Below are 21,770 nucleotides of genomic sequence, written 5' to 3' on the forward strand. Positions count from 1 at the left end.
GCTGCAGCAACCACGGCCACCTCCTCCCCTTGTTCCCCTCTGCTCCTCCGGGACCCCCCCAGGGCTGGGTACCGGCTCCCCAACACTGCTGGGAGTGGAGATGGGCTTGGCCCCAGTCCCCCCTCCCCAGGTCTGGGTATGGGCTCTGGAGAAGGGCATCACCCCCACCACCCCCCCCCGTACCCTGCTACGGGGAGGCCCCCTCAGACCCCTCCTCGAACCCCCAGATTGGGTCTGGGCAAGTGTGGGACGTTGGGGACAGCCGGGGACACGTCCTCCCCGGGGATCCGAGGTCCCCCCGGGGACAGCGCAAAGGAACACGGCACAACCGGGGTGTCCTGAAGCTTGAAGCCCCCCTACCTGATCCTGTCCCCTTGTCCCCCACTCCCCACGAGCTCCGGGCTGTTGTCGGGCTGCAGGGACACTGCCGGGCTCCTCCCGGACACCCAAAAATCACAACACGGCTCGAAGACCAACAAGTTCGCCCGTCTACGCGCGTCCCTTCCCTTCCTCCTTTGCTCCTCTGCTCGGGTGGTTTCGATTTCTCCCCCTCATTGCGCGGGGGGGTGGAGCCCGCAGCCACCCCGCAGCCGGTGACGCCGCATCCAGAACCGGGGCGTGAGCTGGGGACGTTGGGCGTGAGCTGGGGACGTTGGGCGTGAGCTGGGGACGTTGAGCGGGAGTTGGGGACGTTGGTGGTGAGTTGGGGACGTTGGGTGTGAGCTGGGGACGTTGGTGGTGAGTTGGGGACATTGGGCGGGAGTTGGGGACATTGGGTGGGAGTTGGGGACGTTGGGTGGGAGTTGGGGACGTTGGGTGGGAGTTGGGGACATTGGGCGGGAGTTGGGGACGTTGGTGGTGAGTTGGGGACGTTGGTGGTGAGTTGGGGACATTGGGCGGGAGTTGGAGGACGTTGGGCAGGAGTTGGAGGACGTTGGGTGTAGCCTGGGGCTTCCTGCCGCTGGTCACCATCCGGTAATCGGCTTTTCCTTCCGCAGGAGGTTAGAATATTTGGTTAATTTGGTCTTGTCGGGGATTTAAGGGAAATCCCGGAGAGGGGGAGGGGAGCTGCACGGGGAGCCGTGTGCGGTCGCGTCCTGCTCTTGAGTAACGGTTCCTTCCGAAGTCGGGGTGCTGGTGCAGGCGGTTGGGTGGGATTTCGGGGCGTGTGTTGGGGGCAGGCGCAGCCCTTCTCCCCCACCCCCTCTTGGGCGGCTGTAACCCCCCTTGGCCTCCCCCTGCCCCCCTCCCCCCTCTCCTCCAGCTCCGGCCGCAGATGTGGTTCCCCCGGAGCCTCCTGAGTTCTCTCGTGGTTCTCCAGGTTCTCCTGGGGCTGGGATCAGGTAGGGACGCTGCAGGGCTGGCGGGGGTGGGGGGGTTTTGTGGGGCGGGTTCCCACCCCCACGGCACCTCCTGCTCCCGCGAGTGCTCCCACTCCCTCTCCGCTTTCTCGGGTGTCTTTGCGTCGCGTTAACTCGGCAGAAAATAACCCCCCTCGCGCTCTCTCTTCACCGGAGGGGGAGGCTGGGGGCGGCTGGGCGTGAATCCTGAGCGATGGCCAATTTGCCAGTCCAGCCACGTTTCATATGTCTATTAAACTAATATGTCTATTAAACTAAACTAATATATCTATCAAACTAATATGTCTATCAAACGACCACGATTCTGGATGCACTCAGAGCGGTCGGCACCTTCGGTCCGGTCGTGCTCAGGAACCGGCTCGGCCGCGTTCGGGGAGAAACTGGGCCAACCAACGGCGCGGTTGTTTTGGTGCGACGGGTTTCGAGGTTTTCTGAATTGCCGGGGGTGGTGACTGTCTGCGAGAAAGCACGTGGAAATATAAAACGTGATAATTTTATTTATTATTAATTTTATTATTAAGTTATAAATAATACAGCCTGGCTAGAAACGTTAGGGAGTAACTCTCTAGGGAGATTTCTAAAATTCCCCAGAAAAGCGCTCGGTCTGAGTCTCACCCGAGGGGGGGAGCAGCGAGGCTCAGCCCGTCGGCCGGTCCCGGCTGTCGGAGGCAGTCCGAGGTGCAGTTTCCCTTGGCTTGCTCAGGGCGTTCTCTTCTCCTCCAAAAACCCACGGTGTTCTCTTCTTCTCCAAAAATCCCCCATTTCCCTGGCTATTTTTAGATCCTTTCTGCCTTTAAGGTGGAGTTTGAGTGACTGCGGTCACACAGACCTTTCATCACGATTGGTGTAAAATTCTCTCGCTTCACGTTTAAAGGTAGAGTTTACAAAAAATCGAGGGCGCAGATTGGAAGAGGGGTGGTCGCACCTCGGAGGCGGGGAGCCTTCGGGATGGAGGTGTGTTTTGGTATTAAAATGATATTGAAATGAGCAAATTTCACGAGAGGACAGCACTTTGGCCAGGTTTCGTGACCCTGTTGGCTCGGGGGGCCAGCTGAGCTGCTGATCAGTTCTAGAGGAGCATTTCTTCCCGCTTTGTCATCACGGAGCGTGGCCACGGAGTCTCCACCCCACTCCAGCCTCCGTGGAGTGTCGCAGGGAGCTGCTGTGCGAGTGGATTCCTCGCATGCCTGCGGCAGCCGTGTCCCATCCTCAGAGCTCCTCTGGATTCGTGCTTTTCCTCGAGGGGTGAACAATGCCACGTTTTTTCATACAAACCTTGATTTTCAGATGTAAAACCTTACTTTTACTAATAATTCCACACTTTGGACCTCGGGGAGGGCAAAGCAACGCCCGTGAGATGGCGCGTGCGGCGCTCACGCGAAGCTTGCCCCGTGCCATGCGGTGCCACCGATTAACCGTGTCCTTCTCCATCTCCAAGCTCAGCTGACGGTGCTGGGACCAGGCCACCCTCTCCGTGCCGCCGTGGGCCAGGACGTCGTGCTGCCATGTCACTTGTCCCCCAGCATGGACATTCGGAGCTTGGAGATCAGGTGGATCCGGTATCAGATCTCCGAAACGGTGCACCACTACGGAAGCGGGGAGGACCTGCACGGGGAGCAGATGAAGGAATATGCTGGGAGGACAGAGCTGCCCAGAGATGGTCTGCCCAGTGGACGTCTGGACTTGCGAATCATTGGGTTGAGACCCTCTGATGATGGCCAGTACGTCTGCACCGTGCAAGGTCCTTCCTCTTACGGAGAAGCTACGGTGGACCTGGAGGTGACAGGTTGGTGGCTGGTGTGGTGTTTCCAGGGCATGGTCCAGGTGTCCCTGGGGTTGGATGTCCCTTGCAGACCTCTGTCCCATCCTCACGTTCCTCAGTTAAGTCCCGAAGGAGAAGAACCATTGCGAGAGGTCAGGTCCAAGGGGGTTCTTCCCGTTGGCCCCTTCCCAGGAGGGAGCAAGAACGTGGTGCTGGAGGGCCTTTTGGGGGCAGAGCTCCATGGATGCGGTGGCTTTGTGGGGTCTCTGCGGTGTCCGTGAAGGGTGTCCTCGTGGTGCTGTGAAGGTGCTGGGGACAAGCTGCTGAGCAGCTCCTTGGGCTCAGAGCCTGGGCTGCCAACCCAGCCAAGGATGGGACCTCACGCTGTGTCTGGAGTTGGGAAGCGACCTCTTCCCAGGTCTCACCAGCTGCACCTTGGCTTTGGCTTTGCTTTATGTGCCGCAGGAGACCTGGCCCGTTGTCTGGAAGCGTCAGGGCTTCCTGAGCAGAGATGGGTGGGTGCAGAGATGCCACCATGAGGTGCTGAAGCTCGACAGCTCGGTCTTCATCTGCCAGGCTGTTTTCTGGGAGACCCGGGGTCGTTTGGCACCAATGCTCTCTGGTTCCTGCACACGTTGGGGTGGTTTTGGTGGTGTGAGGGACCTTTCTGTGCCCGGTCCCACCGCCCTTCGGGACCTGTGATGGGTCTGCTGTTGGACTCGGCCTTGGCCGTGGAGTTGAGGCCATCGCGACCTCCCCCCAAGCTCGGGCTCTTCCCCAGCCACAGGCTCTGTCCTTCACCTCTCTCTGGAGGCGTACGAGGATGGAGGCGTCCGCGTGCTGTGTCGATCGGCCGGCTGGTACCCGCAGCCGGAGGTGCTCTGGAGAGATGCCGGCGGGCAGCGTGTCCCCTCGGTGTCCCAGAGAAGTTCTGCTGACGAGAGGGGCCTCTTTGAGTTTGAAGATGTCATCGTTGTGACCGGGAAAGGACCTGGGAACTGGTCGTGCGTGGTGAGGAACAGCCGGCTCAGCCAGGAGCAGGAGTCGTCCCTGCACATCTCAGGTGCGACGCTGGCAGCCGGGCCCGGTGGGGTGTGGGGACCGGGAGGGGTGTGCACCTTCACGTCAGCGCTGGGGCACGAGATGCCTCGTGTGCTTCAGGTGAGCTCAGGGCTCTCCACGGGATGGGAGGATGATGGCCCCTCGGGCCCCGCCGTCCCCGGACAAGGACTTTAGGAGACAGCACTCGGTGTTTTATTTCTTTTCTTACTTCTCCTGGTGCGGAGGAGCGTAGAAATGCTCCCTTCTCCGGGTGCTTGTTCTCCTCAGCTCCCTTTTTCCACGACGCCCGTCCCTGGATGGCAGCGCTGGGCGTGTTCTTCGTGCTTTGGGTTGTGTTCGTGGTCCTCAGCGCTTATCTCTTCTGGAGGAAAGGTCAGTGGGTGTCGGAGCAGGGATTTGCCTTCATCACAAAGGTCTTTGGGCAAAGGAGGGCAGGAGAGAAGGCCCCGGGGTGCGGGTGGGAGGACAGGGAGCGTGGGTGGAGCGTCTGGGTGGTGGGAAGGTCCAAGAGACCCCATGGAGATGTCCTCAGGGATGAAGGCAGGTGCTCTGCTGACCACGTCTTCCTCTGCCTTTGCCTTGCAGTGCTGCAGTCCCGAGAGCTGGGTGAGTGCTGGTGGCCCCTTCCAGCAGCAACCCCTGCTGAGCAAGGAGCCCTGGCGGGAGGGCCGTGGGCTTGGAGGGCTCCTGGAGCGAAGGCTGAGCTCCAGAGTGCCGCGGTGGGCGGGCGGGCGGGCGGCGGGCAGGGAGCGATGGAGGGCTCCCAAGAAGGAGTTGGGGTTTCCCTGACCTCTGCCCAGTCCCACCAGAGGAGATGTGGGATGAGGAGCTGTCTCCTCTCATCACACATTGCTTCTGTTTTCCCTTCCAGAGGAACTGGCTTCAGCACTGGGTGAGTTTCAACGAGCGTTGGCGTCGCGTTGGTCCATGTCCAGGTTCTCCATGCTTGGCCCTTTCCCCCCTTGCCCGTCCTCTCCATCCCTGCGTGCCCTGGGTCCGGGGAAACCCCGCGGGGCTGTGACTGGGAGGGTGGGCAGCTCGGGGACACCAGCCCAGGACACCGGCCGGGGGATGTGACCAGCTCTTGTCTCTCCTCGTAGCGTGGAGAAAGTTCTTGCTGCCTCAGAACCCAGGTAATTGGGTATTTTATCGCCGCTTGGGGTGGTTCTGCTGCCTTTCGCTGGGATCTGGTGGAAGGGACCGGCCATGGCCGGGTGTCTCTGTTGTCCCCTGCAGATGTGGTGACCCTGGATCGCAACACGGCTCACGCCCGACTTGTCATCTCCGAGGATCTGAGAAGCATCAGATTGGAAAGCTCGCGCCAGGACGTGCCCGACACCCCCGAGAGATTTAACACCCGGTGCTGCGTGCTGGGCCGCGAGATGTTCAGTGCGGGCAGGCACTGCTGGGAGGTGGAGGGGAAGCTGAAGGGCAACTCGTGGTGGGCGGTGGGGGTGGCCAGGAACTCCGTGGAGAGGCTCGGGGACATCGACCTGAGCCCGAAAGGTGGGATCTGGGGGCTGCGGCAATGGAACGGGAAGTTCACGGCGATGACGTCTCCTCACACGGCCCTGACCCTCTCCCCGGTCCCCAGGAGGGTCTGCATCTGTGTGGACTGCACAGAGGGGCTGGTGACGTTCATCAACGCCAACAGCGGGGCCGAGATCTTCACCTTCCCACCAGCCTCCTTCAACGGGGAGATCCGCCCGTGGTTTTGGGTGGGGACAGAGGAAACCCAGCTGTACCTCAGCGGCAGTAGTCCGCAGACCACCATCCTCCCCCCTCTGGTCCCCACAAAAGACCCAGAGAACCCCTGCCCTCCCCCAGACCCTGCCCGCTCTCCTCTCCTCCCTCCCGCGGGAGCAGATGTCCCTCCCTGCCCTGCCCAAGCCCCGGGACCGGAGCAGGACTGAGGGGCAGGGGCCGGGGGCTGCCGGGGGACGATGGGCGGCATGGCCACCACCGTTGCTTGGCTGGGCCGGGGTCTGGGCCGGGGTCTGTGCCGAGCTGCGCCGTGGGGCTCTGCTCGCTCCCGCGCGTCCAGCCCGGGCGCAGCGGGGTTGGGTTCTGTGGAGGTCTGCAGGTGAACCTGGAGTCTGTGGTGGTGCTTCCTGGGGTCTTCTCGTCCCCGTTCCTTGCTGACAGCGTGGTGACGTACAGTTATATATATTTGACATATTTAGGTAGCTTAATTTTTTGGACAGAAGATATCTTAGACTCATAGAATCATGGAATGGGTTGGAAGGGACCTTTCGAGGTCATCGAGCCCAACCTCCCCGCAGCGAGCAGGGACATCAGAGAACATTTGGGGTTGGAAGGGACCTTTCGAGGTCATCCCGCCCAACCTCCCCACAGCGAGCAGGGACATCGCAGAACGTTCGGGGCTGGGAGGGACCTCTGCGGGTCATCCAGTCCCAACTCCGTATCTTCAACTGGACGTCAAGGTGGACGTCTTCGTAGCCGTGATGGAGCAAGGCAAACTCGCAGTCAAGGAGCAGCTCCTGGCGTAAGGGCGCTCGCTCACTGACGCTGCGGGTGATGCTCCAGCGCCACGTGAACATCAGCCGGTGCTGGGGGTGAGGAGCATCTCCTGGCCACGGACGGGCTCCACCAAGGCCGTGCACCCGCCGCGAGACAGCGGAACGAGAGGTGGCCGGAGAAACACGAGCTGTGGTGTCCTCGGGTGCCATCTGACCACCGCAGGGCAGAAGGAGCCGGGGTGTTCTCCCCCAGACGCCCCCCGAGCCCCTCCGAGCCCCCCGCGCGTCTGTAGAAGGCTTTGCTGGCTCAGCGCGGCGGACGCGCGTTGGAATAATTGTGTGGGGTGGAACCTGGTGCCTCGGTGGGGAAACGCGCGGTGAGGGGTCCCGGGGGTGCGCTCGGCTCGTGGGACCCCCCCGGCGCCCCGCGCGGCATTAAACGGCGTCTCCTCCGCCAACGCGCTTCGTGTCTGTGGGGGTCGTCTCCCCGGGAGCCCCACGCTCTGCCAGCCCCCGCGTCCCCACCGTGCCCCTGCTCTGTCACCGCCCGCCCACAGCGCAGCGGCCGCGGGTGCAGGAAGCGAGGAAGACTCTGGGCGCGGAAGGGATCTGCGCACCCAGGGCCGCTCTCGATCGATATTTCGCGCTGCGGGTGGCTCCGGGGGTCGGGGGTCCGGGTGGAAGCGGAGGTGGGGGCCGTGGGGTGGGAGGCTGCGGGGACCGGGGACCAGGAGTGGGGCTGCCCGGGGCCGGGTCGGGGACCTCCCTGCTGCACCGAGCCGGGGCGAGGGGTCCGGGTCTCCCCTGCTCCCCCTCAGCCCCCGCTGCTCCTCCGGGCCCCACCTGGAGATGGGTGCGGGCTCCTGGAGACCTCTGGGGTAGAGATGGGCACCCCCTTGTCCCCCTGCCCAGGTCTGGGTACGGACACCGTGGTGCTTGGAGCTGGGTTCAGGACCCCCCAGCACCCCCATACCCGCTCTCTGCTATGGGGACCCCCTCTCAGAGCCCCCTGAACCCCTCAAAGTGGGTATGGGCAAGGGTGGCCCATTGAGGACAGCCGGGGACACGTCCTCCCCGGGGATCCGAGGTCCCCACGGGGACAGGGCCAAGGGACAGGGCACAGCTGGGGTCTCCTGACGCTTGGAGCCCCCCAACCCCTCCTCATCCCTTGGGAGACAGCCCTGAGGGGCCAAGTGGTCCGGGAAGGCCGGATGCTCCTCGGGAAGGAGATCTTCAGGGCGCAGGAGCCGGCCGACCCCGCGTGCCCATGCGATGCCGTCAGGGAAGATGATGATGGAGACCACGCACGGAAGAGCCTTCACCTTCTTCCCACCCCCCCAAAATATTGATTATTTTCTTTGCAGGGGTGCGGCTTGCTGGTCCCCATCTCCTCCTCCCTCTGCGGCCGAGGGATGGAGAGCGGCCCGGAGCTGGGGAGGACGCGCAGCCGTTTCCCGAAGGGCCTCGGCGCGGCCCCCACCCCATCCCCCCGGCTGGGTCTTACTGGGAGGACACGGCAGGCTGGGGGACCCAGGCATCCAGGGGGGACCCAGGTGGACAGGAAGGGGCAGAAGATGGAGGTGCTCAGCCCTGGCCTGGACGCGGCTCCGAGCGAAGCGACGGCGTCGGCTCCACCTTCAGCGTAGGGGAGGTCCTGGAGCTGCCCTCCAGGAGGATTTGCTCCAGGATTTCCAAGTCGACCGCTGACTCTCTCTGCCCGGGAGACCCTCGCGGAGGTGAGGGCTGCGCCCAGGGTCCCCCCCACCAGCAGCTTTGTCTCCTGTCTTTTCCCATTTCTGCCATAAATGATATCACCGCTTACTTCCAAGGCAGCAGGGCATGGGATGGAGACCCAGAACGAGAAGAGTCCCCAGCAGGAACGCCCCGACAGGACCAGCTCAGCGTCCGTAAGTTCAGACAGAAGCTTTTCTGGGAGTTTTCAGCAGAGAAAAGAGGGTGTGAACGCCCAGGGAAGGACGCGAGCAGCTTTGTGCATCGTGAAAGAAACCGCAAAGTCCTCAAGGAACCCATCGCCTCGTGCAGCGTGCTCACCCGAGATAAGGAATATCTGTGGGCAGCAGGTCGAGGGAGGTTCTCCTCCCCTCTGCTCTGCCCTGGTGGGGCCCCATCTGGAGCACTGCGTCCGGTTCTGGGCTCCCCAGTTCAAGAAAGATGAGGAGCTCCTGGAGAGAGTCCAGCAGAGGGCTACGAGGATGAGGAGGGGACTGGAGCATCTCTCCTACGAGGAAAGGCTGAGGGAGCTGGGCTTGTTCAGCCTGGAGAAGAGAAGGCTGCAAGGGGACCTCCTAAATATCTGCAGGGTGGGTGTCAGGAGGATGGGGCCAGACTCTTTCCAGTGGTGCCCAGCGACAGGACAAGGGGCAATGGGCACAAACTGAAGCAGAGGAAGCTCCAGCTGAACCTGAGGAAGAACTTCTTCCCTCTGAGGGTGACGGAGCCCTGGCCCAGGCTGCCCAGGGAGGTTGTGGAGTCTCCTTCTCTGGAGATATTCCAGCCCCGCCTGGCCGTGGTGCTGTGCAGCCTGCTGTGGGTGACTCTGCTTGGGGAGGGGGTTGGGCTGGGTGACCCACAGAGGTCCCTGCCAACCCCCACCATGCTGGGATTCTGTGATTCTGTGTTCCTGCAGATCTTTGCTGTGGTGGCCACCAAGGGCAGCTGTAAGTCTCTGGAGGAAAGGAGGACAACGAAGGGAATGGGAGGTAGGTCCAGCTGTGCCAAGAGGAGGAAAGGGAAGAGGAAGCCAAAACCAAAGCTCGGAGTGAAATACCTGGAGCACCCCAATAGCTGTGGACCTTCTCTCATGCTAGGTCCTGGAAGCCTGGTGAGGGACTTGCCGGTCTTCTTCATCCCGGGGAGCCTGTGTCTAGCACAGCAGAGCCAAGCAGATGTTGGCTTTTCTGGAAACCAAGGAGAAAACAGTCTGGCCAAAGAGACCAGTGGCCCCACTCATGGTCAGGCTTTGGTGGGAGTTTCATTCACCGAGGCTTGTTTTGGCTCCACTAACCAGATCTGAGCAGCTTCCAAGCTCAACCCCAGCTTAGGAGCATGAGAAACCCATCCTACTCCCTCAAAACCACCCCCCAACTCCCCAAAAACCTGTTGGGAAAGCGTGATTTCCCCAGAGTTTCCTCCAGGAAGGGACGAGGACCGGCCCCGGGCCAGCTCCCGGACGCTCAGCTTCACCAAGATCTTGCTGGTTTCTCTTGAGTTACGGACAGGCAGCTCCCGTCCCCTGGTCACCAACGCCTTCACGAAGACATCTCTGAGGAACGGAGGACCTTGTTTTATTGAGGTCGTAGAGATGCCGTGTGGGGGAAGGTGGATTTCTGCAGGTTCTTTGGGGCGCTGATGGGTGGCCAGATCAGAAAATGGCAAAGGATTTAAGGAAGGGCTTCGGAGACGGACGGTGGGGTGAGGGACAGCAGATGGTTTGGCCGGGGAGTGACGGGAGAGAGTGGAGCATGGCCCAACGCATCAAACTCTTTGAGTAAACTCAACAATAAGAGGAGATAATTAGAAAAAAAGAAAAAAAAAGAAAAAAAAAGAGCATATTATTTACCGATCAGCCTACTTCAGATCATTTGCATGGGGTGGGGTGGGTTTTGTTCCACTTTGAAGTCTTTAAAACTGAGGAATTTTACCTAAATGTGCTGGTTTTTTTCTTCTGTTTCGTGTACAATGTCCCAGCTCTCTCCAAAACTCCTTTCCCACGCCGGGCACCTATGAAGCCACTTCTCCCCGGCGTTACCTCTGGTGTTCGACGGGGTTGAACCCTCCTTGAAGCCCTCTGCGCAGTGGGGGCACTGGAGAAGGTCCTTCCCCACCACCACGCCCAGCTGGGAGTTGGGCTGGAAGCTCCTCCCGCACTTCCGGCATCTGGAAAGCCCTGCGTGGACCTTCTGATGCACCACGAGGTTGGACCTCCTGCTGAAGCTCTTCCCGCAGACTGGGCAGGGGTAGGGCTTCTCCCCGGTGTGGGTCCGCTGGTGGGCGATGAGGTCCGAGCTCTGCCCGAAGCTCTTCCCGCACTCGCGGCACTCGTAGGGCTTCTCGCCGGCGTGCAGCCGCTGGTGCCGCACGAGGCTGGACCTGTTGCTGAAGAACTTCCTGCACTGGGGGCACTGGTAGGGCTTCTCGCCCGTGTGGAAGCGCTGGTGGGCGATGAGGTCCCCGCTCTGGCCGAAGCTCTTCCCGCACTCGCCGCACCCATACGGCTTGATCCCCGTGTGCAGCCGCTCGTGCCTGAAGAGGGTCGACCTCCCCCGGAAGAACTTCTCGCACTCGGCGCAGCGGTAGGGCTTCTCCCCGGTGTGGGTCCGCTGGTGGACGATCAGCTCCGAGCTTTGCCCGAAGCTCTTCCCGCACTCTCCGCACTTGTAGGGCTTCTCCCCCGAGTGCATCCGCTGGTGTCGGAAGAGGTTGGACCGGTGGCTGAAGCTCTTCCCGCACTCGGGGCACTGGAAGGGTCTCTCCCCCGTGTGCGTCCGCTGGTGGACGACGATGTCCGAGCTGCGGGTGAACCTCTTCCCGCACTCCGGACACTTGTAGGGCTTCTCCCCCGTGTGCACCGTCTCGTGCCTGATGAGCGTGGACCTGTCCTTGAAGAACTTCTCGCACGTGGAGCACTGGTAGAGCTTCTCCTCCACGTGGACCCGCTGGTGGAGGCGGAGGTCCGAGCTCTGCCCGAACTCCTCCCCGCACTCGTAGCACTTGCAGCGCCGCTCTCCCACGTGCCGTCGCTGATGCTGGAGGAACTTGGAGTTCTCCCTGAAGCTCTTCCCGCACTCGGGACACTGGTAGAGTTCTTCTCCTATGTGCACCTTCTCATGGACCAGAAGCCGTGACCGGTGGGTGAAGCTCTTCCCACACTGCTGGCATCTGAAAGGTTTCTCTCCCGCGTGGACCCTCTTGTGCCTGACGAGCAGCGACCTCTCCGGGAAGCGCTTCTGGCACTTGGGGCACTCGTGGAGCTTCTCTCCCGCGTGAGTCTTCTGGTGGACGATGAGGTTGGAGCTCTGCCGGAAGCACTTCCCGCACTCGCGGCACTTGTAGGGCTTCTCCCCAGTGTGGATCCGCTGGTGGACGGTGAGGTTGGAGCTCTGTCCGAAGCTCCTCCCGCACTCGTTGCACATGTACCTCTTCTCCTTGCCGGCGGTTCTGTGCTGGGCTTTGGATTCTGGGAGGACCTCTTGGTTTCCTCCACCAGTGATGGCTTCATCCCCTTCCAGCTCCATCTCGCTCTCAGGAGCTGCGTCCCACCGAGGGGTCTCCAGAAGGTTCCCTTCCCACTTGGCCGCTGCCACTCCGTGTCCCCCCCCTCGCTCGGCGCCTTTGCGCTTCGGGTTCGGCTCTTCCTTCGTTCTTCTGGCTGTGGGTCGCGAGCAAGAGCAACATCTCAGCTCTTGAGGGGAAACCACATCGCGCCGCCTCTTTGCCCTCCACCCCGATCGCTCGAGGGAGGGTGAAAGCGGGGGGTGCGGGGGGGCTCTGCTGTGGGAAGGAGCTCCTCACCTGCGAGGGGGTCTCCCAGGGTCTCCCCTTCTTCCCCCCCGTGGGGACCGGGGTCCGGCAGCTCTTCCGCTCGCTCCATCTGAGGTGGCTTCGGGAAAGGCAACCGCTGCTCCGAGGGCTGAGATCGGCAGGGACCCCCCAACCCCTCGGTGTCACCCGCGGGGGCTGAGCTGGCAGCGAGCGCCCACCTTGCACCCTGGCATGGTGGGGAAAGCCCCCCGTGGCCCCCGGTACTGAGCCCCGGTGATGCCCCCACCACCCCCAGTGATGCCCCCACCATCCCTGGTGATGCCCCAGCCGCAGCCCCCCCGTCCTACCCCCAGTGCTACTCCCAGTGCTCCCGGTCCCATCCCCGGTGCTCCCTCGGCCGTCCCTCCGCAGCCCCCCCATCCTACCCCCAGTGCTACTCCTGGTTCCATCCCCGCTGCTGCTCTCAGGGTCCCCTGGCCATCCGGCGTCCCTCTGCCTCCTCACGTCCTACCCCGGTGCTACTCCCGGTTCCATCCCCGGTGCTACTCCCGGTGGTCCCCCGGCCATCTCCGGTGCTCCCCGGGCCGTCCCTCCACATCCCCCCATCCTACCCCCGGTGCTCCTCCCAGTACCATCTCCGGTGCTCCCTGGGTTGTCCCTCTGCATCCCCCCTTCTCACCCCCGGTGCTACTCCTGGTTCCATCCCCGCTCCTACTCCCAGTACCATCCCTGGTGCTACTGCTGGCCAGCCCTCCACATCCCCCCATCCTACCCCCGGTGCTACTCCTGCTTCCATCCCCGGTGCTGCTCTTGGTGGTCCTCCAGCCATCTCCGGTGCTCCCCGGGCTGTCCCTCCACATCCCCCCATCCTACCCCCGGTACCATCCCTGGTGCTCCCTGGGCCGTCCCTCAAGGTCCCCCCGTCCCACCACCGGTGCTACCCCCGGTACCATCCCTGGTGCTCCCCCGGCCGTCCCTCAAGATCCCCCCGTCCCACCACCGGTGCTACCCCCAGTACCATCTCCGGTGCTCCCCCGGCCAACCCTCCACATCCCCCCATCCTACCCCCGGTACCATCCCCGGTGCTGCCCCCTCCTACCTGCAGCGGCCTCCCCGGTTCTCCCCGCTTCTCCCCGGTTCTCCCCGGTTCTCCCCGGTTCCCCCCGGTTCTCCCACAGCCGCTCAGCGCTGCTCCCGCCCCTTCCTGCGCACCGGCCCCGGCCATGGTGGGTCCACGAGGGGGGTTGGGGGGACCCTGACGCTTGGGAGGGGACAGCTGGGGAAGGACGCTCCAGGGGCCACCAACAGCCCCCCGATGGGGTTCAGGGCCTTCTTTCTTTTTTCTTTTTTTTTTTTTAATTTTTTAACTTTTTTCCCCTGCCTCTCGTTAATGTCCTCTGGAAGGGATTCGGCGGCCGAGCAGCAGCGCGTGGGCGTTCGTCCCCTTCACTGTTTACGAAAAGGGCGTTGAGGAGCTGGAGCGTGTCCAGAGCAGGGCAGCGAGGCTGGAGAAGGGTCTGGAGGACAAGTCTGGTGAGGAGCGGCTGAGGGAGCTGGGGCTGTTCAGTCTGGAGAAGAAGAGGCTGAGGGGGGACCTTCTCGCTCTCTACAGCTTCCTGGAAGGAGGGTGTGGTGAGGTGGGGAGTTGGTCTCTTCTCCCAAGTAACGAGTGACAGGACAAGAGGTGATGGCCTCAAGTTGCATCAGGGGAGGTTTAGGTTGGATATTATGGAAAATTTCTTTCCTGAAGGAGCGGTCAGGACTTGGCCCAGGCTGCCCAGGGCAGTGGTGGAGTCCGCATCCCTGGAGGGGTCCAAAAACGGTGTGGATGGGGCACTTCGGGACATGGTTGAGCAGGCATGGGGGTGTTGGGGTGATGGTTGGACTCGATGATCTCAGAGGTCTTTTCCAACCTTAATGATTCTAGGATTCTGCTCTGTGATTCTTCCCATCCGCTCCTCAGGCAAGGACAGAAGTTGTCGCCAGAGCAGGGCTGGTGCTCACCCAGCTTCTGGTGTCCACGCTATGGTGGTTTGACAAGATGGTCCAAGACAACTTGGACTCCCCATGGTCACCGATGCGAAGACTTGGCTCGTCTGCGTCGCGTGGACGGCTGCCGAGGGCATGCCAGCACCACACCTACCACCACCACCACCACGGGAGGTGAGGACCCCATGAGACTGGACCCCTTGGACTGCGTGTCCACACTCCCACCCGGCCCACAGCCCGCACCGCCTCCTCTAACCCTCCCAACACAGCTCCCAGCATCTGGACGTACTGGGACGGCTCTTTCCTTCCCTGGACTGGGGAGAAGTTGGGGCTACGTTTGCTAGGGAGGTCCCCACCACCCGTTCTCCTGGTTGGGATGGCTCCAGGAAGGTCTTTCCAAGATATTGGACTTGATGATCTTATGGTTGGACTTGATGATCTTACAGTTGGACTTGATGATCTTACAGTTGGTCTGGATGATCTTACAGTTGGACTTGATGATCTCAGAGATCTTTTCGAACCTTAACGGTTCTATGAAGTTTCTGATAGAACGAGAAGCTAACCCACCCCGAGGAGCGCAGGCGGGAGCTGCGTTTTCTCCTCCGTCGCGCTGCACCACGGCAAGGGCGCTGCCCGCCTGAGGCTTCCTGCAGCAAATCAACAGGAAACACGGGCGTGCTCCACCTCCGCAGCCCCAACGTCGCGCCACGGCTGCGGGTTGTGTTTTCTTGTGCTGCTTCCCGTGTTCTGTTCCTTCACCCAAAACCCAGGTCCCCGCCAGCATCGCTTGGAGGTGTTCAGGTTCCCGGGAGGAGACACGCTAACCGGCCCAACATCACGAGGAGCACGACAAGGACCACCAAAGAGCTGGTTTTTCCCAGCTTTCGTAGGTGCCAACACACCTCCAAACTGCTCTCCAACGTACGCAAAGTGTGTGCTCACCGATGTTCTTCACACCCACGTCCCACGTGTGGCTCCCGATGTTTAACGAGGCAGCATCAAGCGCATCCCAAGCAACCAAGGACAGCGTGAGACATCGGGGAAGAGAAACAAGGACCTCCCGGGAGGAGATGGAGATTCATGGACCTGGAAATAATCCTCCAAGAAGGACAAAACACCAACGGGAAACCTTCGGCCTCCCCGCGCCCACCTGGACGGGAGGTGGTGAAGGTGGCTTTTCCCGGGGCTGCGTCTCAGCGCTAGGTGAGGTTTCGCACCCCTAAATACGTGTTTCCTTCCCCAAAAAGGGGTTGGTTTTCTTGCATATGACCGTTGCTGCTGCAGGAACGAGCCAACTCCCAACCAGACCCCAGCGAGTTGTCCACCTGCGCCAGTTCCGCTGGGTCCACCTCGTGCGGTTTCAGGACTTTTATCTGTTCTGGAGTAAAATGCAGCTGCCCATCAGTCCTGGGAAAGAAAAACGGAGAAAAATAAAGGGAAAAAAAAAAAGGATGCTTGTTTGGGGGTGATTGTGTAAAACTTCGAGCTTTGCTGTGATTTTTGGGTGTCCGGGAGGAGCCCAGCAGTGCCCCTGCAGCCCGACAACAGCCCGGAGCTGGTGGGGAGTGGGGGACAAGGGGACAAGAAGGGGTTGCAGGGGGGCTTCAAGCGTCAGGAGACCCCAGCTGTGCCCTGTCCCTTGGCCCTGTCCCCGTGGGGACCTCGGATCCCCGGGGAGGACGTGTCCCCGGCTGTCCTCAATGGGCCACCCTTGCCCATACCCACTTTGAGGGGTTCAGGGGGCTCTGCGAGGGGGTCCCCATAGCAGAGAGCGGGTATGGGGGTGCTGGGGGGCCTGAACCCAGCTCCAAGCACCACGGTGTCCGTACCCAGACCTGGGCAGGGGGACAAGGGGGTGCCCATGTCTACCCCAGAGGTCTCCAGGAGCCCGCACCCATCTCCAGGTGGGGCCCGGAGGAGCAGCGGGGGCTGAGGGGGAGCAGGGGAGACCCGGACCCCTCGCCCCGGCTCGGTGCAGCAGGGAGGTCCCCGACCCGGCCCCGGGCAGCCCCACTCCTGGCCCCCGGTCCCCGCAGCCTCCCAGCCCACGGCCCCCACCTCCGCTTCCACCCCGACCCCCGACCCCCGAAGCCACCCGCAGCGCGAAATATCGATCGAGAGCGGCCCTGGGTGCGCAGATCCCTTCCGCGCCCAGAGTCTTCCTCGCTTCCTGCACCCGCGGCCGCTGCGCTGTGGGCGGGCGGTGACAGAGCAGGGGCACGGTGGGGACGCGGGGGCTGGCAGAGCGTGGGGCTCCCGGGGAGACGACCCCCACAGACACGAAGCGCGTTGGCGGAGGAGACGCCGTTTAATGCCGCGCGGGGCGCCGGGGGGGTCCCACGAGCCGAGCGCACCCCCGGGACCCCTCACCGCGCGTTTCCCCACCGAGGCACCAAGTTCCACCCCACACAATTATTCCAACACGCGTCCGCCGCGCTGAGCCAGCAAAGCCTTCTACAGACGCGCGGGGGGCTCGGAGGGGCTCGGGGGGCGTCTGGGGGAGAACACCCCGGCTCCTTCTGCCCTGCGGTGGTCAGATGGCACCCGAGGACACCACAGCTCGTGTTTCTCCGGCCACCTCTCGTTCCGCTGTCTCGCGGCGGGTGCACGGCCTTGGTGGAGCCCGTCCGTGGCCAGGAGATGCTCCTCACCCCCAGCACCGGCTGATGTTCACGTGGCGCTGGAGCATCACCTGCAGCGTCAGTGAGCGAGCGCCCTTACGCCAGGAGCTGCTCCTTGACTGCGAGTTTGCCTTGCTCCATCACGGCTACGAAGACGTCCACCTTGACGTCCAGTTGAAGATACGGAGTTGGGACTGGATGACCCGCAGAGGTCCCTCCCAGCCCTGAACGTTCTGCGATGTCCCTGCTCACTGCGGGGAGGTTGGGCTCGATGACCTCGAAAGGTCCCTCCCAGCCCTGAACGTTCTGCGATGTCCCTGCTCGCTGCGGGGAGGTTGGGCTCGATGACCTCGAAAGGTCCCTCCCAGCCCCGAATGTTCTCTGATGTCCCTGCTCGCTGCGGGGAGGTTGGGCTCGATGACCTCGAAAGGTCCCTTCCAACCCATTCCATGATTCTATGAGTCTAAGATATCTTCTGTCCAAAAAATTAAGCTACCTAAATATGTCAAATATATATAACTGTACGTCACCACGCTGTCAGCAAGGAACGGGGACGAGAAGACCCCAGGAAGGAGAGCGGGCAGGGTCTGGGGGAGGGCAGGGGTTCTCTGGGTCTGGGGAGGGGATGGGATGGGATGGGAGAAGTATTTAGGAGGAGCTGCCCCCAATGCACAGCTGGGTTCTCTTTCTCTCCACCCAAAACCACGGGCGGATCTCCCCATCGAATGGGGCTGGTGGGAAGGTGAAGATCTCGGCCCCGCTGTCGGCGTTGATGAACGTCACCAGCCCCTCCGTGCAGTCCACACAGACGCAGATTCTGCTGGGGACCAGGAACGAGGACAGGGGCGTGCGAGGAGAGGTGAGGGCTTCGAATTTCCAGTCCCAGTTCTGCAACCCCCAGACCCCTTCTTCAGGGGTCATTTCCAATTTCCCCTTCTTCTCCACAGACTTCCTGGCCACCCCAAAAGCCCAGCATGAAAAGCCTCCCACCATCCCCTCCACCTCCACCACCCAGCAGTGCCTCCCCTCCGTGAAGCCCTCCCGGCCCAGCACGCAGGCCCAGGTGGTGAATCTGTCAGGGTTGATGGGCTTGTTCTCATAAGCACCTCCCCATCTCACGCTCCTGCAGTCCTCCGACAGGACAAGACAGGGATGAGCCGTGGTGGGATCCAGGGTCACCACATCTGCAGGGGACAACAGAGACACCCGGCCACGGCCGGTCCCTTCCACCAGATCCCAGCGAAAGGCAGCAGAACCACCCCAAGCAGCGATAAAATACCCAATTACCTGGGTTCTGAGGCAGCAGGAACTTTCTCCACGCTACGAGGAGAGACAAGAGCTGGTCACATCCCCCGGCCGGTGTCCTGGGCTGGTGTCCCCGAGCTGCCCACCCTCCCAGTCACAGCCCCGCGGGGTTTCCCCGGACCCAGGGCACGCAGGGATGGAGAGGACGGGCAAGGGGGGAAAGGGCCAAGCATGGAGAACCTGGACATGGACCAAACGCGGCAAGGACCCTGCATGGTGCTGGAGCTGGTGGACACTCACCCAGCCCTTCAGCCATTTCCCCAGGAAAGCAAAATCAGAAGCAATGCGTGATGAGAGGGGACAGCTCCTCATCCCACATCTCCTCTGGTGGGACTGGGCAGAGGTCAGGGAAACCCCAACTCCTTCTTGGGAGCCCTCCATCGCTCCCTGCCCGCCGCCCGCCCGCCCGCCCACCGCGGCACTCTGGAGCTCAGCCTTCGCTCCAGGAGCCCTCCAAGCCCACGGCCCTCCCGCCAGGGCTCCTTGCTCAGCAGGGGTTGCTGCTGGAAGGGGCCACCAGCACTCACCCAGCTCTCGGGACTGCAGCACTGCAAGGCAAAGGCAGAGGAAGACGTGGTCAGCAGAGCACCTGCCTTCATCCCTGAGGACATCTCCATGGGGTCTCTTGGACCTTCCCACCACCCAGACGCTCCGCCCACGCTCCCTGTCCTCCCACCCGCACCCCGGGGCCTTCTCCCCTGCCCTCCTTTGCCCAAAGACCTTGGTGATGAAGGCAAATCCCTGCTCCGACACCCACTGACCTTTCCTCCAGAAGAGATAAGCGCTGAGGACCACGAACACAACCCAAAGCACGAAGAACACGCCCAGCGCTGCCATCCAGGGACGGGCGTCGTGGAAAAAGGGAGCTGAGGAGAACAAGCACCCGGAGAAGGGAGCATTTCTACGCTCCTCCGCACCAGGAGAAGTAAGAAAAGAAATAAAACACCGAGTGCTGTCTCCTAAAGTCCTTGTCCGGGGACGGCAGGGCCCGAGGGGCCATCATCCTCCCATCCCGTGGAGAGCCCTGAGCTCACCTGAAGCACACGAGGCATCTCGTGCCCCAGCGCTGACGTGAAGGTGCACACCCCTCCCGGTCCCCACACCCCACCGGGCCCGGCTGCCAGCGTCGCACCTGAGATGTGCAGGGACGACTCCTGCTCCTGGCTGAGCCGGCTGTTCCTCACCACGCACGACCAGTTCCCAGGTCCTTTCCCGGTCACAACGATGACATCTTCAAACTCAAAGAGGCCCCTCTCGTCAGCAGAACTTCTCTGGGACACCGAGGGGACACGCTGCCCGCCGGCATCTCTCCAGAGCACCTCCGGCTGCGGGTACCAGCCGGCCGATCGACACAGCACGCGGACGCCTCCATCCTCGTACGCCTCCAGAGAGAGGTGAAGGACAGAGCCTGTGGCTGGGGAAGAGCCCGAGCTTGGGGGGAGGTCGCGATGGACTCAACTCCACGGCCAAGGCCGACTCCAACAGCAGACCCACCACAGGTCCCGAAGGGCGGTGGGACCGGGCACAGAAAGGTCCCTCACACCACCAAAACCACCCCAACGTGTGCAGGAACCAGAGAGCATAGGTGCCAAACGACCCCGGGTCTCCCAGAAAACAGCCTGGCAGATGAAGACCGAGCTGTCGAGCTTCAGCACCTCATGGTGGCATCTCTGCACCCACCCATCTCTGCTCAGGAAGCCCTGACGCTTCCAGACAACGGGCCAGGTCTCCTGCGGCACATAAAGCAAAGCCAAAGCCAAGGTGCAGCTGGTGAGACCTGGGAAGAGGTCGCTTCCCAGCTCCAGACACAGCGTGAGGTCCCATCCTTGGCTGGGTTGGCAGCCCAGGCTCTGAGCCCAAGGAGCTGCTCAGCAGCTTGTCCCCAGCACCTTCACAGCACCACAAGGACACCCTTCACGGACACCACAGAGACCCCACAAAGACACCGCATCCATGGAGCTCTGCCCCCAAAAGGCCCTCCAGCACCACGTTCTTGCTCCCTCCTGGGAAGGGGCCAACGGGAAGAACCCCCTTGGACCTGACCTCTCGCAATGGTTCTTCTCCTTCGGGACTTAACTGAGGAACGTGAGGATGGGACAGAGGTCTGCAAGGGACATCCAACCCCAGGGACACCTGGACCATGCCCTGGAAACACCACACCAGCCACCAACCTGTCACCTCCAGGTCCACCGTAGCTTCTCTGTACAAGTCAGCACCTTGCACGGTGCAGACGTACTGGCCATCATCAGAGGGTCTCAACCCAACGATTTGCAGGTCCAGCCTTCCACTGGGCAGACCATCTCTGGGCAGCTCTGTCCTCCCCACATATTCTTCCATCTGGTCCCCATACTGGTCCTCTCCGTCTCGGTAGTGGTGCACCGTTTCGGAGATTTCATGCCGGATCCACCTGATCTCCAAGCTCCGGGCGTCCAAGCGGGGGGACAAGTGACATGGCAGCACGACGTCCTGCCCCACGGTGGCACGGAGAGGGTGGCCTGGTCCCACCACTGTGAACTGAGCTTGGAGAAGGACACGGAGACACGGAGATCGCGCCCACGTTACTTTACGGGCACTGCGTGGCACGGGGCGAGCTTGGCGTGAGCGCCGCACGCTCCATCTGACAGGCGCTGCTTCACCCTCCCCGAGGTCCAAAGACACCCGAGAAAGCGGAGAGGGAGTGGGAGCACTCGCGGGAGCAGGAGGTGCCGTGGGGGTGGGAACCCGCCCCACAAAACCCCCCCACCCCCGCCAGCCCTGCAGCGTCCCTACCTGATCCCAGCCCCAGGAGAACCTGGAGAACCACGAGAGAACTCAGGAGGCTCCGGGGGAACCACATCTGCGGCCGGAGCTGGAGGAGAGGGGGGAGGGGGGCAGGGGGAGGCCAAGGGGGGTTACAGCCGCCCAAGAGGGGGTGGGGGAGAAGGGCTGCGCCTGCCCCCAACACACGCCCCGAAATCCCACCCAACCGCCTGCACCAGCACCCTGACGTCGGAAGGAACCGTTACTCAAGAGCAGGACGCGACCGCACACGGCTCCCCGTGCAGCTCCCCTCCCCCTCTCGGGATGGCCCCCAGATCCCTGAGAAGGCTCTGAGTTCACCAACCCTTCCAAACCCCCTGCGGAAGGAGAAGTCACTCACCGGCCACGTCCGGGCTGCAGGAGGCACCAGGCTCAAGGCTGCGCCCAACGTCTCCAACCTTCTCCCCGTTCCTGGGGTGCGGCCAGATAAGGTTCCTCCTTTTGGAGAAGAGCCCCTGAACCTCCTGCTCTCAGCCCCGCTCCTGCTGTCCCCCACGTTGGGCTTGTGCTCCTCGCCCTCACCGGTCGCTGGGACCACGGTCACCCAGCTGCCCCCAGCCACCGACGGATGAGTCTCCCTGCACGGGGGATCCCAGACCAGCTGGGCATCCCCACCAGGGTCCGTCCACCCAGGAGACCCCGTGCAGGGACGCTCCTGCGGGGAGCAGCTCTGGTTCTGCACCAAGAATGAGTCGCTTTGGTGTCGTCAGTGTGGACGCAGCGACGGGCGCAGGACACGGCTCTCGGGGACGTCTGCTCCCGCGGCGCGCCGGTGTTTTATCACGGGACGGTTTCTTTGCGCTTATCGAGGAGGCCCCAGGCTCCCACCTGTGCTTATCAAGGACACCCAGGGGTTCCGGGCTGGCACACGCCTTCCTCCAGTGTTTGT

At 62.4% G+C, this 21,770-nt stretch overlaps 4 protein-coding genes across 11 annotated transcripts; 2 read left to right on the plus strand and 2 right to left on the minus strand.

The window, feature by feature from the left end:
- Positions 1–615: 615 nt before the first annotated feature.
- On the plus strand, positions 616–7,123 carry LOC104338064 (butyrophilin subfamily 1 member A1). 6 transcript variants are annotated; one of them, XM_075412400.1, is made up of 9 exons: positions 616–698; positions 1,265–1,343; positions 2,800–3,147; positions 3,905–4,186; positions 4,453–4,557; positions 4,771–4,791; positions 5,057–5,077; positions 5,286–5,318; positions 5,422–7,123. In XM_075412400.1, exons 2-9 carry the CDS (start codon positions 1,277–1,279, stop codon positions 6,096–6,098), a joined length of 1,554 nt encoding a protein of 517 aa, XP_075268515.1. In that variant the 5' UTR covers positions 616–698; positions 1,265–1,276; the 3' UTR covers positions 6,099–7,123. The 6 variants fall into 6 exon arrangements, with proteins under 6 accessions (XP_075268515.1, XP_075268520.1, XP_075268516.1 ...); XM_075412401.1 differs by having other exon boundaries at positions 687–738; XM_075412403.1 differs by lacking the exon at positions 616–698 and adding an exon at positions 829–858.
- A 527-nt stretch (positions 7,124–7,650) lies between these two features.
- Positions 7,651–9,699, plus strand: LOC142360161 (uncharacterized). Its single transcript, XM_075412387.1, has 5 exons — positions 7,651–7,688; positions 7,965–8,401; positions 8,499–8,572; positions 9,313–9,385; positions 9,494–9,699. The coding sequence occupies exons 1-5, from the start codon at positions 7,651–7,653 to the stop codon at positions 9,697–9,699; spliced, it is 828 nt and encodes a 275-aa protein (XP_075268502.1).
- A 628-nt stretch (positions 9,700–10,327) lies between these two features.
- Positions 10,328–13,325, minus strand: LOC104339366 (uncharacterized). Its single transcript, XM_075412395.1, has 3 exons — positions 13,267–13,325; positions 12,198–12,315; positions 10,328–12,054 (listed from the first exon to the last, which is right to left on the minus strand). The coding sequence occupies exons 2-3, from the start codon at positions 12,274–12,276 to the stop codon at positions 10,328–10,330; spliced, it is 1,806 nt and encodes a 601-aa protein (XP_075268510.1). The 5' UTR covers positions 12,277–12,315; positions 13,267–13,325.
- A 2,945-nt stretch (positions 13,326–16,270) lies between these two features.
- Positions 16,271–21,632, minus strand: LOC104339367 (butyrophilin subfamily 3 member A2). Of its 3 annotated transcripts, XM_075412408.1 has the most exons (9): positions 21,222–21,632; positions 20,852–20,930; positions 20,254–20,601; positions 19,215–19,496; positions 18,844–18,948; positions 18,610–18,630; positions 18,065–18,097; positions 17,884–17,961; positions 17,475–17,594 (listed from the first exon to the last, which is right to left on the minus strand). In XM_075412408.1, exons 2-9 carry the CDS (start codon positions 20,916–20,918, stop codon positions 17,557–17,559), a joined length of 972 nt encoding a protein of 323 aa, XP_075268523.1. In that variant the 5' UTR covers positions 20,919–20,930; positions 21,222–21,632; the 3' UTR covers positions 17,475–17,556. The 3 variants fall into 3 exon arrangements, with proteins under 3 accessions (XP_075268522.1, XP_075268523.1, XP_075268524.1); XM_075412407.1 differs by having other exon boundaries at positions 16,271–17,961; XM_075412409.1 differs by lacking the exon at positions 17,884–17,961.
- Positions 21,633–21,770: the final 138 nt, after the last annotated feature.

Source organism: Opisthocomus hoazin, unplaced genomic scaffold (genome assembly GCF_030867145.1).
Source record: "Opisthocomus hoazin isolate bOpiHoa1 unplaced genomic scaffold, bOpiHoa1.hap1 HAP1_SCAFFOLD_159, whole genome shotgun sequence".
NCBI lineage: Eukaryota > Metazoa > Chordata > Aves > Opisthocomiformes > Opisthocomidae > Opisthocomus > Opisthocomus hoazin.